This window comes from Mesoplodon densirostris, chromosome 10, assembly GCF_025265405.1.
Source record: "Mesoplodon densirostris isolate mMesDen1 chromosome 10, mMesDen1 primary haplotype, whole genome shotgun sequence".
Classification (NCBI taxonomy): domain Eukaryota; kingdom Metazoa; phylum Chordata; class Mammalia; order Artiodactyla; family Ziphiidae; genus Mesoplodon; species Mesoplodon densirostris.
The window spans coordinates 77,073,383-77,089,510 of record NC_082670.1 but is presented as its reverse complement, the minus strand read 5'-3'; the positions used below and the strand labels follow the sequence as shown (position 1 = coordinate 77,089,510).

General features: G+C 38.3%; 1 protein-coding gene across 13 annotated transcripts in view; it reads left to right on the top strand.

The window, feature by feature from the left end:
• The window catches only part of ERC2 (ELKS/RAB6-interacting/CAST family member 2), a 985,114-nt gene that overhangs the window by 278,254 nt on the left and 690,732 nt on the right, over positions 1 to 16,128 (top strand). For all 13 annotated transcript variants that reach the window (XM_060111325.1, XM_060111324.1, XM_060111322.1 and 10 more), the window contains one exon: positions 4,920 to 4,994. In XM_060111325.1, the coding sequence (XP_059967308.1) occupies positions 4,920 to 4,994 (75 nt within the window). The remainder of the gene's footprint in view (positions 1 to 4,919; positions 4,995 to 16,128) is intronic.

Genomic DNA, 16,128 nt, shown 5'->3' with positions numbered 1-16,128 from the left:
TGGAATATCTGCACAACTGGTTCCCTCATTTCCTTTAGATCTTTGTTCAGATGTCACCTTTTCCTGAAGCTTTCCCTAATCACCCTATTTAAAATGGCTATCAATCCCATACCTCCCAAATGTCCCACTCCACCTTCATGACTTATTTTCCTTTACAGCACTTATGACAAACTGGTTTAGTCACCTTTTTAAATTGTTGTGCCTCTCTCCAGTTGGAATTTGAAATGAAAAAACACATGAGGGCTGAGATGTTTGTCTGTTTGGTTTACTGCTGTATTTCCTATATCCCTTGCATCAAATTATTCTTTGAATATATGAAACTCTGCTGTATCTTAAGACTGATCTGAGTTGATGCTGAGATTATAGTGTTTCTTTCCTGTTGGTTTCTCCAATTGGTTTTGTTTCTTAAAAGAGGCAATTTAAAAATATGGCTTCAGAATCTTTGGCACTCTTCCTTGAAATTTGAGCAGGCTTGTAACTGCTTTAATCAACATAGCATTGCAGAAGTGATGCTATGGGACTTCTGAGGTTACATAATAAAAGGCCATGCAGTCTCTGGCTTATTTGCTGGAACACTTGCTCTTGGAATCTTTACACCTCAATGTAGGAGGTGGGAGTACCCTGAGGCTGCCATGCTGTGAGGAAGCCCAAGTCACATGGAGCGGCCATATATAGTTGCTCAGATTGAGAATTCCAGCTAAACCTAGACTTCAAGTTATTTTTCAGCCAAGGCACCAGATGGATGGGTGGAGAAGCCATCTTGGAAGTGGATCCACCAGCCCCAGCTGTTCCAGCCCTCTGACACCATGCTTTAGAAACAAGCCTTCCTTACTCTATCCTTTATGAATTCCTGACCCAGAATTCATGAGCATAAGAAAATGGTGGTGGTTGGACACCACTAAATTTGGGGTGATTTGTTACATAGCAGTAGATTACCAGAATGGTAAGGTGGAAAGGCCAGATAATAGTAAATTACCTTTAGAGAGAAAGTTAAGTTTTGAATTTTTTTTTTTTTTTTTTTTTTTTTTTTGTCTCCTGGAGAAAGTATATGGTATGTGCAAACATTATTCTGTCAAGCTCATCTTGTATGCTAGTGTCCATCCAGATTAACTCACTAGACTTCAGATTCTCATTAACTGCCAAGTAATGTCATCCTGATGAACCACTTGAGATTTCATGCTCAAAATTCTGGGGTCTTGGTATATTTCCATGCTGAACACCTGGAGGAGCTGGCAGTTTTAGACCAGCTCAGGCCAACCTAGTCATTAGATTATAGAAAAATAACCTCGGTATCAGTGTTGCAATGAGATATCCAATTTTCTTCTTTTATTTTTATTCTGTTTTTGAAATGGAGAATGAGTGTGATTAGAAATATCAGCCAGAGATCAGCTTTTCAGAATCAGCTGCTATTAAAAATCTGGATGTTCTCAGAGCTGGAAGGGCCATTAGAAGAAACTCACTCATAAAACTGCTTATTTTACTGATCAGAGAGGGGAAGGGGCATGACCAAGGTCTCAGGCTGGGTCTGGACAGGGTCCTGGCTCCCCACTCCCCATGCAGTTCTCTTTCATCTCAATAAGTGGTTTTTAGCCTGTAGTCTGGTTCAAATATGAACTTCTTGGGTGTTGGAACAGGCGCTCTGAACCAGCTGTAATGGTATAACATTTTGTTTATGTGTGCTTTTGTGTCCATTTCTGGAGATAATCCACAGCTTCCGTCTGATTCTTACAGAGATCAGTGACCCAGAAAAGCATAGAACCACTGTACTTGATGGTTTAATACTGTCATTTAAAAACTTCTAGAGTAAGTTAAATCTTGTCCTCTCGCATCCCTACACCACATGCTGCTGGGGAAATTCTTTAGTTATTTAAGATTAGTGCCTAATGGGTGCATCTTTCAGATGGTTAAGGATAGTTGGAGCACCAGCAACCAACTCATCTTACTCTCAGTTTTGAAAAATTTGGCAAGCACTCACACGTTAACATCACTTCTGTAATTCAAAAGCAACAAACAATACAGGACTAGGTAGGTATTATTTTTCCTTTCAGCCATTGCAGTAGTTAAAGCAGAGAGCCCTGGGATCTCTACAGATAAAGCCTGAAAGCTCAGAGACTAACTTAATAGAAATTTATTTTTCCTGTGCACCACCATCCAGTGTGGGTGTTCAGCAGACTTTTCACATGGCATTTCAGGAACCCAGGTTCCTTTTATCTCGGGGTTCTGCCATCTTCTTGGGTCTTGGAGTCCTTTACTTCTAGTCAGCAGACAGGAAAAGAGGGAGAGTTGAGGACAGGGTAGGAGGTTTTTATGGACTTGAGTTCTTCATTTTTACCCACATTCCACTGGCCAGAAATAGGTCACATGGTCTCACCTGGATACAAGGGTGGTGGTGGTGGTACTTCCTAGCAATAGCTCTACACTGATGAAGAGGCACACAAATCTTTGTTGGGCAACTGGTCTTCTCTGCCGCAGTCAGAGTGTGCATTTTAATGATCCTGAATCTCAGAGATGGATAAAGTGTCTTGAGATGGGACTTTCAGACAGTCCATAAAGTCTGCAGGTGGCTTATAATCTTCACTTACCTGACACCTTAAGAATTAAGGTGATCCTCAGAAACTGTGAAGCCAGAATTGATTGAAATATAATGTAGTTAGGGTAGGGATATTGCACTTCTTGGGTAATTGGAGATTTTATTTTTTTAAGGAGTGACAGAGAGGGTGAGGGCCCAATCTGGATTTTGAGCTGGTTTATATTATAATAGAACTCTTATAATTATAGCAAAGAGAACTCTGTTTTCATTTTTGCAAAACTATTGCTACAAGTTTAGCTTTGTTATTGCATGTTTTCCCTTAAAAATCTTTTCATGCTTGGCAGAAATTATAACGGCACATGTCTTTACCCTATGGTTTTATTTTTGTTGTGTTGCTTAGTTGCTTCATGATTATTTTTTGTTTTATACAATCTTAACCTCTCTCCTCAAATTATCATATGATTTTTATTCTGGAACTTGACTGGCTATGGTGTGAAATTATCATGAATTTCATTCTCAGCTTTTTTCATTAAGATGTTTTTGATGCCACATGGTATCAGAATTGGTGACCTATGAAGTGTGTTACTCCTACCACTTACTGTGGAATACCTCTAACAAGTGACTTACTTTCTGTTTTGTCATCTATAAGATTTTATTGGTCTCGTGAACTCCAACAATCTTGGAAGTTATGTTGAGGGATAAGTAGCTCTGTTTTTTAGCCTGAAGTCCTTATGTGAGGTGCTCAGTGGTGTGCTGGAACTGGAGTCAGTAATGCTTGACCTCATCCCTTCCAGAAATACGTTAGGGGCAAAAATGTCCTAACTGGTGTTGAGACCATTTTGAACAATGAAGAAGCACTAATTCTAGTTCTGCTTAAATTGAAGTCTGAGAAGTAGTTTTGTGTGCCAGTGATGACTTTGAGAAGAAAATATGCTACAGTGCAGAGCTGTAGCAGTAATTCCCCAGTACTGATCCCTAGACTTATGCACCATGGCCCTTGACCAAGTCTTCTTGGACTGCTGGAAAATAAGAACAATGTAACAGGAGATGGGTGAAAGGTTGCCTGTTTTCTTATCCTGGAATCCAGGGAAGGACTATCTTTTTTTGTGCAATTCTGTTATTCTGACAATTTTTACATAAATATGTTATATCTTAATGAAATGGTGATGATAGTAGATGGTAGTGGTGGACGTAGGGTTAAATTTAATGTCCTTACTTAGATAAAACCAGAAATTATGTTGGTTCTCTTCTTTAACACCCAAGGTTTTTCTTTTCTTTTTTTAAATGTTTGCGGTCCAATGGGATGTAAAGACCTAAAACTACTCCATGTCGACTTTAAATGACTTTTCAGGAAGCAAATAAGTCTTATGGAATTATCCATAGGTGACTTATAAGTCAAATAAGTCTTAATGGAATTGCTCCATAGGTGCAATTACTCACTTAGGTGAGTAATTGTAGGTGAGTAATTGTATCAGCAGTGTGGACATGCATGAGTATTTTTGTTTACTCCTGTCATGGCCTACTTTCATAAAAGTGTTGATAATTATCATTAAGAAAATCAAAGCATGAACTGAACAAACTTTATCTCTTCTCTTCTGCCAAATCAATCTTTCAAAGTTTTGACAGACTTTTTTTTTTTTTTTTTTTGAGAAGAGGCATGTAAAAAGTAAGCCTTGAAGCTTAAAATTATAATGTTTTTTGCTTTTTACCTAAAGAAGTTACTGGGTCTACATCTGGATTTAACCATTTTTTCTCCCCTCTAACACTGTTGATATTAATGCCAGTTTTAATTTCTTGGCATCATGGGTGCATAAGCATATCACATACAGATGTGATTTTGAACAAGGACTGAAACTGTAAATTAGGAAGTAAGAGATTCATAGGGTTTCATCAGACCAATTAACTCCAAAAAGTGACACAGTTGTACTGAAAATGTTTTAAATTGCTCATTTCAAACCTACTTCAGTAGCAAAATGCCACCCGTGCAGTGGATTTGCAACTACGTTAGTCATTTTCTTTCCTCCGTTTCCTTGCTGTGTTTGTATTGGGAGCATGGAGTAATGTAATTTAGTAAATTATGATTTGATGGCTGGGCAACAGCCCCAGTGTTGAACAGTATTTGGACTATGATTACTTGCTGGCTTTGTCACAGTTGACATTAATTATTGATGGAAGTTTCAGAAATAGCGCATGTGCCAGGAGCTTTTCACCGCAACACAGGCTCCAGGCAGGAGGGATGCTAAAGAGGGTGGGGGAAGAGGCACCTGTGGCTTGTTTATGTCTGTACACAGCGAGCCTGGACCTGGTGGGCTGAGTGGTACCTGTGTAAAGGTCATGGTATAACGGAAGGATGAACCGTCAGGCTTATTTCTATCGTGTTCCTCCCCAGGAATTACACCGAAGAAGCCAACTTCAGCCAGAGCCAGCCAAGACGAAGGCTCTCCAGACTGTCATTGAAATGAAGGTAGGAGCTGTTCACATTTCTCAAAAACAGCTGTTCCCCTGGAGTTTGTTCTAAACTTGATGGTGCCTAACACAAACATGTGAAATGAACCTTGTGTTTTTCTCTAGACACCCTGGTGGGTGCTTTTCTTCTCGATTTTTTTTTTTTTTTTTTTTGGCCTTCTCTGGTGCATTTAATTTATTGGCCCTTTAATTAGGATGCCTTTTCTGGGCAAAAGAATAAAGGGCTCAAGTATCCCTTGGCTGAAAGGAGCTGGGTTCATTTACAGAGCATAGCCAATGCTTTCAACCCTAAGAGAGGTTTTGTGTGTGCTTTAAAAGTAAATTTCTAAAGCTAGAGTAATTCTTTTTTTCCTCCCATTCACATTACAATGAAAAGATACCTTGAGAAACTAAGATTTGGCGAAGAGAAGTTGTTGTATATGCAGTGGAGGCGTTAAATGATTAAAATTATGCTATCAGCAAAATTTACTTTTCAAAGAATAATACTTTCTTATGACTCCAGTATTTTCTCCTAACGAAGTCTGGAATTAATAATAATTTATTAAATACTCACAGGGTATTCTATTTAGTGGTGGATGCATAGAGATATTTAAAAGAAGCAAAGATCCTCCTGCATGGATTTAGGGCATTTAAAGAATAATGAAGTAAATAATGATGAGCAAGCTGTAAAGAAACAGATCTAAATGAAAGCCAGTTGCTTTGTCAGTTTATAGAAATTTGAAGTCTTTTTACTTCTAGTTTTTGCCAGAAGGAAGCAAATAGTATTTATCTTAAGAATAAATAATTCTTGATTTACGTTGTTCCCTGAAAAAAAAAAATTTATAATGATGATGTTTGCAATCTGGTTATTTCATGCATAAGTTTAACATTCGAGAGTTTGCTGGTCACCATCATCCTACAAAAGACTTCTGAAACTTGCTGATAGGGTAATGATTTTTCTGTCTTGTAGCACATGATTTTGAATTGTCTGCCCCCAAATTCCCAAGTCCTGGGGAAAAAGAAACTAGTACGAGCTACTGAGTTCCTGGTGTGTACAATTCTGACTTCGTATTTTTTTTTTTCTAGTCAATGACAGTGTCTTCATCCAAGTGGATTTTTGTGGAAATAATGTAGAACATTTGCTTTAAAATTTTATGTCCCCTAAATGAGGTTACACGATTCAAGGCACTTATACTGCATTTGCAGCAAACTGGTTTGAAAAATATTATCAAAGGGATCAAATGATAGTAAGATTAAAAAAAAGCTAATCTTGGCTCATCAATTCATTTTGAATTTGTGTAATTTTTGCTTGCAATATTTTGAAAATAAACTTACCATTCTGTACTTGTGGGGGAGTGTAGACTCTCATAACTGAGATTTCATCCTCACTTCACATTGGAACCAAACTTGAAACTTGGCTAAGGCTTAAAAGAAAAAAAGACAAGACAAAAGATTTTATTTTATTTTTTTGCTAAGAGTCATTTAGTCCTCGTTCTACCCACCTCCATACCTACCTCCCCAGTTCCAGCATAATTAGTAATAGAAGGGGATGTATATAAAACTATTTCCAAATTATTAAAAAAAAAAAAAAAAGAAGTAAATATTTAGTTTCAAAAACCTGTGGAGAAACCAGGAATGACATCTCTCCCAGAGCAGTGGGCATTTTCCTGATAAAGGTCTCTGTACAATTAGTAATTTTTTGTGACTTTTATAAGTAGAAACTCTGATTATAGCTTACTCTTTTTTAGCATCATATGTTTTATTAGAAAACAAAAAATAGTAAATAAAGCACTCATTTAGGCTATCTACATGAGAAGGCATAAAATATAGTTTTTAGGGCACATTCATATCCATATGTTATCAGTAAATTGAGTCCAGAGGTGTTTTTTTTGTTTGTTTTTTTTTTAATGGATGCCAGTGATCCTGATTTGTAGAAGAACACATTTATTTTTAGGACATTGATAGTCAATATACTTATATACTTGTCAGGGAATTTAGCCTGGAGTTTTTCTATTGTCTTTTGGATGCATGTTAATTTACAAAGCACTGCCTTCTGTTTTGTCAGTGGAGGAGTCTGGGTCCCATTAGCATCTATACTTAACATGCATAAATTGAGTTATGGAGGCAGCTGGTAGAGGGTCATCTCCTCAGCCATGTGTGTTGGTTGTGACAGAGCCTGTGATCTCTTCTGATTTTGTATATTATATCTGTTTGAAATTGGAGGGAATATTGGAAAGCCGTATTTTACAAGACTTAGGGTTGACTACCAAATAGAACTGACCCTTAAACCTGATGGGTGGGACTTGAGACGTTGGTTGTATTTTAATTTAAACACGTTGGGTAAACATCAATGTCATCTAGTGCCTTGGCAAAATCTGAAGTTAAAAGGAGCTTTCCTAGAGTAATTTGGACCTTTAGTTTCAGGGAGATGACACGAGTTAAGAGTTTAGAACTCACCCGTACTTTTCCCTTGCTTCTTAGAGAAACTGAGGGTGAAATTCTGACTCCTCATCTTCTCCAAAAATATACTTTGCATCAACTCAAGAAAGGTGTTTGTTGTGAACATCTGTGAAATCTTGTCCAAATGAAAGCACTTTTAGAACCACAGTCTGGTAGTTCTAGTAGATCTCTATGTACCCCTCTGGGCTTTTAGAGTTGTGAAAATATGACTGTCAGGGAGGGCCATCTGCACACACCAAAGTGGGGGCAATTTGCTTGCAGCCATCACAGCTGCTGCCAGCCAGTTGAACCAGAGGGGCTAAAGTCACCTGAATGAAAATAAAAGGAAGCAAAGTGAATGAAGTTATTTGTGATTTATCTTACTGCAGGAGGCTCTAAGTTTTAATTTTGATCTTGGTTTGGTCTGGCAGGTATGTTCCAGGTTTGCACTTAGAACATTGCATGTGTTTTTCAGAAAAGTTAGTTTTCTCGTAAATGTTGCAGTGCTCCTCCATTTCTTGCTTTTGTGTCTAAAGATTCTTAGCTTCTCTTTTCTGCTCTTATGGAGAACTGTCAATAAAAAGGTAGTTAAGGGCTTCCCTGGTGGCGCAGTGGTTGAGAGTCTGCCTGCTAGTGCAGGGGACACGGGTTCGAGCCCTGGTCTGGGAGGATCCCGCATGCCGCGGAGCGACTGGGCCCGTGAGCCACAACTGCTGAGCCTGCGCGTCTGGAGCCTGTGCTCCGCAACGGGAGAGGCCGCGACAGTGAGAGGCCCGCGCACGGCGATGAAGAGTGGCCCCCGCTTGCCACAACTAGAGAAAGCCGTCGCACAGAAATGAAGACCCGGCACAGACAAAAATAAATAAATTAATTAATAAACTCGTACCCCCAACACCTAAAAAAAAAAAAAGGTAGTTAAAAGGGCTTTTTTCCTTTTTTTTTCTTTAATGTTAATTTCTTTGAAAGAATGTGTTTTTAACCTACTTTTATTATAAATTTGACATGACATAAACAAAAGTTTCACTTTCTTGGGTTCATTCATAAAGCTCTATCCCGTGTTTTTTTTAAATTTTATTTATTTTTGGCTGCGTTGGGTCTTCCTTGCTGCGTGCGAGCTTTCTCTAGTTGTGGCGAGCGGGGGCTACTCTTCGTTGTGGTGTGCAGGCTTCTCATTGCAGTGGCTTCTCTTGTTGCAGAGCACACGCTCTATGCACACGGGCTTCAGTAGTTGTGGCTCACAGGCTCTAGAGAGCAGGCTCAGTAGTTGTGGCGCACGGGCTTAGTTGCTCCACGACATGTGGGATCTTCTGGACCGGGGAATGAACCCATGTCCCCTGCATTGGCAGGCAGATTCTTAACCACTGTGCCACCAGGGAAGTCCCCCCGATCCTTTTTTTTTTTTTGTAACAAAAATGAATTAGAGTAGTGACAGTACTTGTAAGATAATCTCAAAAAATTTTTTTCTTTGTTAGTTAAAACTTCTAAGTGAATGAAAATCTAATTCAAAATGGCTAAAGCCTAAAAGGAGTGTACCCTTTCCACTTAACTGGAAAAACCGGTATTGCTTCAGGCATAGCTTGATCCTGGGGCTCAAAAGATGTTAACAGATCCCATTTTCTCTCATTCCATCTCTTATTTTAGCTTTCTTCACATGAGCTCTGTTTTCAGACAGCCCCTTTCTGCCTGTCTGAGCAAGATGGCTGCAGCATCTCCAATAATCGCAGAAGGAAGGGACAGGGAGAAAGTTGTGTTTTTAAAAAATGCAAAAAACCAAACCAACCCTAGAATAATAATAATAATTACTAAGAATGGAGCATAAACCTTCACTCCAAATTTAACAGCTCAGGCTGTAAGAAAAAGCATGGAATTCCCTAATTTTCATTTGCTTTAATAAATTAAATGACATTCATTAAGAAAAACAAACTTTATGCTAGCACTGAATTCAGCAGAATTTATCAAATGGGACATACATGAGTGACATAAGGGTTTTAGTAAGAGTCACAGAAAATGTACTTGATCTGGTGAACTTGCTAACTAAAGTGGATTAAGAAGTTAGGGGCATAATGTGACTATGTGACAATATTTCTGTGGTAACTGAAGTGAGAATTGTAGTTACTGAGGTTTCTCGTCACATGACCAGCCGCTGCACTTGTGTGTCATGAGTGGTGGTTCTTGTGTAACATTTACGCGAATGAGCTTTCCTATGGAAACTGAGTAGTAAGCAATTCAAGATTGAGCTTGACCAAATTGCTGCCTTGTAGATGTGCTATTGATGAAAGAATATGACTTTGCATTCAGGTGCTAACTCTATGGTGAGGTTGATCTTTTGCTTTTAAAACTAAAAACCAAGCCTTATCTTTGTGTTCAGGCAGATGTCTGCTGTTCTTCTGCATGGGGTTGACTGACCTGTAGTTGAGTTAATTTTCTCTTAAGAGATAACTTGGTGTATGATCAAATTCAGTCAATTCAGTTTCACCAGGCATGGAAGGGATACACTGGAACATGGAGAAGGCAAGAACTACTTGGTAACTTTTCCCAACATCTCATAGCTAGGCAGGGAGAGATTTCAGATTCAAACCTTGGCCATTGAAAGTATCCCACTTCCCAGTGTGAATTTAATTTGAGTCTTGGGATCTGGTCAGGAATACCATGAAGTGGCTGAAATGTTTTCTTTGGCTCTAGGGCCTACGCCGGTTTATTTCATCCATCTTTTGAACTGTTACTTATCTGAGTCTAAACACTGCACTCAGCATTGTTTCTTCTCCCAAGATGATGTGTTTGTAGCAAATTGGTGTCAAGCCTCATTTTTTCTAATCAAGCCAGCTTGATGGCTTTTTAGGCTTTAAAAATAGGCCATAGCTCCTTTTGTGGCTACCAAACAGAATAACAGCAATAACAACAAAAACACCACCTGCATCACCAGTGACAGCTATAGCCCGAACACCACTCCACACATGTGGAGCCAGGTGCAAGGCATCTGACGTATAATAACCCATGAGTAGGTAAAATTAGCCCCATTTCACAAATGAGAAAGCCATGGTTTAGAGAATATGAGCAACCTGCCCAAGGTCATACAGCTGGTAGGTTGGCAACTGAGATTTGAACACGAGTTTCTTCTCTAAAGTTCTTAGACTCTCTACTCTTCCAGTCTGCTTTTACTGAAGATGACCCATCAGTTCAACTAGTTTTTCTTTCCACACTTTGGAAATTATACACTGAGTTTTGCATCATAGAACAGGTTGAGGCAGCTCATGAGAGCTGGAAAGTTCTATTTGATATATTTGGAAAGGGGCGATATTGTACATTGTGCTATAAGGCAAGATTCATCCTTTTTACATGTATATGTTATCAGTCCTGCACATGGGGCTCCAAATATGTACCCTACAGCCAACATATGCCCTGTTTTTTTTCCTTGAGTTTTAAGTCTTGCCCTGAAGCCTTTATAGTAGTGTGGAGCATAACTCATTTAAACTTGCAAAGCTCTGTGTTTTTGATGTGCCCTATCCACTTATGATACCAGAAATTACCCTTTAGCTTTTTTTTTTCTTGAGAACTTTCTTCATTTTCTCATCTTTCAACTTAAATGGGACACTTTTTTTTTTTAACTATTTTCCTTAAATAAGGGGAAAAATGTGGGTTTTAAGTGATAGCCAGAAAAAGCAAAATGTCAAGTTAAATGTTAGCTCTGGATGATATATGGTTGTCATTTAGAAGCAAGGAAGATTAAAAAAGTGAGACTTTTTTTTTTGCCCAAACTCTTCTTTTTTTTTTTTTTTGCGGTACGTGGGCCTCTCACTGTTGTGGCCTCTTGTGTTGCAGAGCACAGGCTCCAGACGCGCAGGCCCACCGGCCATGGCTCATGGGCCCAGCCGCTCCGCGGCATGTGGGATCCTCCCGGACCGGGGCACGAACCCGTGTCCCCTGCATCGGCAGGCGGACTCTCAACCACTGCGCCACCAGGGAAGCCCATGCCCAAACTCTTCTTATATGTGTTTGAATCTAAATGTTTGAGTTGCTAATTGATAATTCCTGCTATACACAGGTTTATTTTGTGTGACTATAACTCCTGAAGTTGAATTACAAATACCAGTGCTTACCAAGCAGCTATATTGTATAGAGCACCATGGTGGGCCTTTCAGAAAGAGTGAGCACTCAGTCTTTAAGGGGCTAGTGGAAGGGAGTATATAAGCCTGGATCTAAATAGTGACCTAAGAACAGCAAAATGGGCTGCAGAGACTCAGAGGATATCAAATAAGAGAAGGACAGGGAATGCTTCTTGGAGGAGATAGCATTTGGGGAGGGCCCTGTAAAAATGGCATGATTTTGATAGTGGGTAGAAGGATTATTTATAAACAGTGGGAACAATATCAGCAAAGGCAAGGAGGTTGGAAATTATGAGATGTGTCTGGGGAAGAGCAAGTCATTCAGTTTGGTTGAGAGAAGACTTTTTAAATTTAAAAAGCAATGGAAGATCAAATGAAACCATAAGAATGTGGGAGAAAAGAAATAATAGAGATAAAAGCTGAAATTAATGAAATAGAAACCAAACATATATAGCAGGGGAATATAAAAGCTAAACACTGATTCTTTGAAGAGATTAACAGTTCTCCTGGTCAGAATCATTGAGAAAAATAGAGACAGACAAACAATACCAGGATTGAAAGGGGGCATCACTATCAATCTTATTGACTTTAAAAATACCAGGGGATTTTATTAACAACATTGTGATAATACAGTCGAAATTTTAGATTTATTCTTTTAAAAATACAACTTATCAAAACTGGATGAGAAGAAACAGAATATCTAGAATATCTGAGTAGTCCTGTATATTAAAGAAAATGTTTCTATGATTTGAAACCTTACCACCAAAAAAATATCTAAAGAAACAAACCAAACAAAAAATCCCGTAGTCCCAGATGGCTTCTTCAATGAATTTTACTAGACATTTGAAGAAAAAACTATATCAGTCATACAGAAACTATACCAGAGAATAGAAAAAGAGGAAACACTTCCAATTTTATTTTATGAATCCAGTATAACCTTGATATCAATACCCAACAAAGCCATTACAAGAAAGGAAAATTACAAACAATCTCTCATAAACATCAGTGCAAAATATTCTAGTGAACTGAATGCAGTGACAGTGACCAAGTGTGCTTATTCCAGGAAGGCAGGGTTGGACTAATATTTGTATATCAATCAATGTTATTTACCACATTAACAGGATAAAGGAGAAAAATTAATTTCAATGAATGCAGAGAAAGCATTTGATAAATGCAACATTCATTTATGCTAAAAAAAACAAAAAACGCTTTTATCAGACTTAGATTAGGAGAGAATTTTAATGTGATAAGAGGTAGCTACAAGAAAGCTATAGCAAGTATCATATTTAATGGTAAAACATATAAAGCTTTCCTTATAAGGAACAAGACAAGAATGCCTATTATTGTCACTTCTACTGAACAATATTCTGGATATCCTAGGTGTAAGAATTATAAAGGAGGAAATAAAACCCTTTTATTCACAGGCACCATAATTTTGTGTGTAAAAAATCTCAATGAATCCATATATAAACTACTAAATTAATAAATAAACTTAAACAGCTGGTCAGTATATAAAAATGAATCATCTGCATACCAGTAACAAACAATTATGAAATGAAATTTAGAAAACAATATAATTTAGGATGGTATTAAAAAACCCAAAATATCTAGAAGCAAATCTAACAGTGGTAAGCAAGACCTAATTTAAATAGAAGGTACAAAACATAATTACATATGGAATAACCAGAAACTTGAAACAAATGAAATAGCTATCATGGTGTTAGATGTCTGGGTATTGCTTAATCTGGAGGAGGAGGGAGGGTGAGGAGGTTGGGAGGGGGCGTGAACGAAGCTTCTGGAGTAGAAATAATATTCTATTTTATGTTATGGTTTGTATGTAATCAGCCATGTTCACTTTATCATAATTCATCACGCTGAAAACCTGTGATCTGGCTACTTTCCTATGTATAGTATACTTTAATTACAAAGTTCATTGAAAAATAAAGGAAGAAAAACTCAAAAATAAAAAGACAAATAATGCTATTAAAAATTGGGCAAAGAATTTGAATAGGCATTTCTTCAGTGGAAACATGCAAATGGCCAATAAGGACGTGAAAAGATGTCCAGTGTGATTTGTCATAAGGGAAATGCAAATCTAAACCACAATTAGATAAAACTTAGCCCCCACTAGGATGGCTAAGATAAAAAAACAGACAATAACAAGTGTTGGGTAGATGTGGAAAAGCTGGACCCTCATATACTGATGGTAGGAATCTAAAATGGTTCAGTCCATTTTTGAAAACTATTTGGCAGTTCTTCAAAATGTTAAATGTAGAGTTACCATATACACCCAAACAAATTGAAAACGTGTACACACAAAAACCTATACACAAATGTTCATATTACAATTGTTAATAATAGTCAAAAACCAAAAGCAACCCAAATGTTCACTATCTTGTGTGAATAAACAAAATATGGTATATCCATATAGTGGAATATTATTCAGCACTGAAAAGAAATGAAGGACTGATACATGCTATAACATTGATGAGCCTTGAAAACGTGCTAAATGAGAGAAGCCAGTTGCAGAAGGCATCTTATATGATTCCATTTATATGAAATGTCCAATATAGGCCTATCCGTAGAGATAGAAAGTAGATTACTGGTTGCAGGGAGCTAAGGAGAGAGGAGAAAAAGGAGTGACTGCTAATAGGTACAACAGTTTGTGGTGATGAAACTATTCTGGAATTAGATCGTGGTGATGGTTGCATAAATCACTGAATTGTGCACTTTAAAAAAGTGAATTTTATGGTATATATATTATATATCAATAAAGCCATTATTAAAAAATGAAGATATTATAAAAGAAAGGGTCAATAACTTTGGTTACTCAAAGATTAAAAAATAAAATGAATTATAGAATAACCAACTAGGAGATGCATTTCTAAGGTGTATAGTAGTTAGAGTCTTAATAATATATAAAGAGGTTATATTTATCAGTGTGGAATAAAAGCTTGGGGAAAAAAGTACCAAAATGTTGACACTAATTATAGAAGGGGAGATTAGAAAGGATTTTCTTCTTCTTTTTCCCCCCTTTATTTTTATGTTTTCAGTAGTGTGCATTCATTATATAGGGATGATCAGGAATTATAATTTAGGAAAAACATCAATAAGTTTGTTGAAAGAAAAACCATCTATCAAAAGTCTTAAAGATACACAGTTTCTTCTATTCTGGTTTCTTTTGCTGAACTGAAAAGTCTCCAAAGTGGAGAAGGTTATGTTATTTATGGAAATTGAGAATCTGGTCCTGCCTCTTAGTGCTTCTCTGAAGTCCAGCTTTCTCTTCTGTGAGGTGGAACCATGATACCAGCCTGCGCAGAGTTGCGGTGGGAATTAAAATGTCTTAAAGCATGGGAAAATCCTGGCATACAATAGATGCTCAAGGAATTCTCTGCTTCTCCATCCCTTCCTTTTCAGTCTGAAAATTGAATTTTACTTGTTAAAAAAAAAAAAACAACAGAGATGGTACCTTTGAGCAAGGACCACCAGAGAGAAAGAATTTAACAAGCTTACTTCAGAGTCTTAGCTCTGAATACACACACAGTTTGCATGTGGAAAGACTTTAAAAGTGTCTTTGAAATGAGAAACCAGTGGAGAAAAAAATAGCAACTCCCAGTAGGCCTGTGGTATAATAAATGACCCAGGGACTTTGTTGGGTCCTTGGCAAGTCACTTGTCCCCTCTGGCTCTCACTATTCTCATTTGGCAAATGAAGGGATTGAACAAAGTGTCCTGCTTTAAAAATTCTACTGAGTCTGGAGGTTTGGTGACTGGCAATTTGGACTCTCAGAGGGCCTGCCTGGGGAGTCTGAATTGACATGGCATTCTTGCAAAGTTTAAAGCTTTGTTTTGTTTGCTCCATCTTGGCCAGCTCTTCTCAGGCCAGCAGCCCCTGCCCTCTCCCTTGTTGGTGCTCAGGTTCCCAGCTTATTGTTTATTTAGGCATTGCAGTTTCCTTATTGACGTGCGCACCCCCCTCCAGCGGAGTTGAGAAGTCAACCACAGGCCTCAAGTGAACTCCCCCTTCAAGTTTCAGTAATGACAGTGTACCGGCCGTCACATGCCTCATCCCTAAGGCATGGTCCACTTTCCACATCCCTCAGGCCTTGCTGGTGACTTGGGGTGGCCTGAATTCCTCTGCCGCCTGTTGCTTTTTCCATGAGACAAGTTTGTTGAACATAGAAGGATTTGCAGTATGTTTTGGAGATCCTGAGAATGAGGCCCCAAACAAACCAGGGCTGTTGGGGGCTTTGGGGGAGTGTTAAAAGGAATTGGAAGAGTGAGTTCAGGTTGCTAGAAGGCCAGTAAGGAGAACTTCTTCACCTGATCTTTTCCCAAAGAGTGTTGGAAGAGAATAGAAGTGTCAGGTGCCCGTCTTTTTATTACTCCCTGAAATGCATTCACAATTTTGCAAAGTAGTATTTCACTGAATTTCTGGGAATTCAAGCATTCTTTGTATTCAGATGTTTGTGAAAGATGACATGGATCCAGCCTTGGGAGGGCAGGCTGCACACACCGAGGGGCTACCCTGTCATCTGGAAGCAGTTTCTGAGATTTCTTCCTCCTTTTCCTCTCTTCCCAACATCTTCACTATTTTCTTTTGACCTTGCTC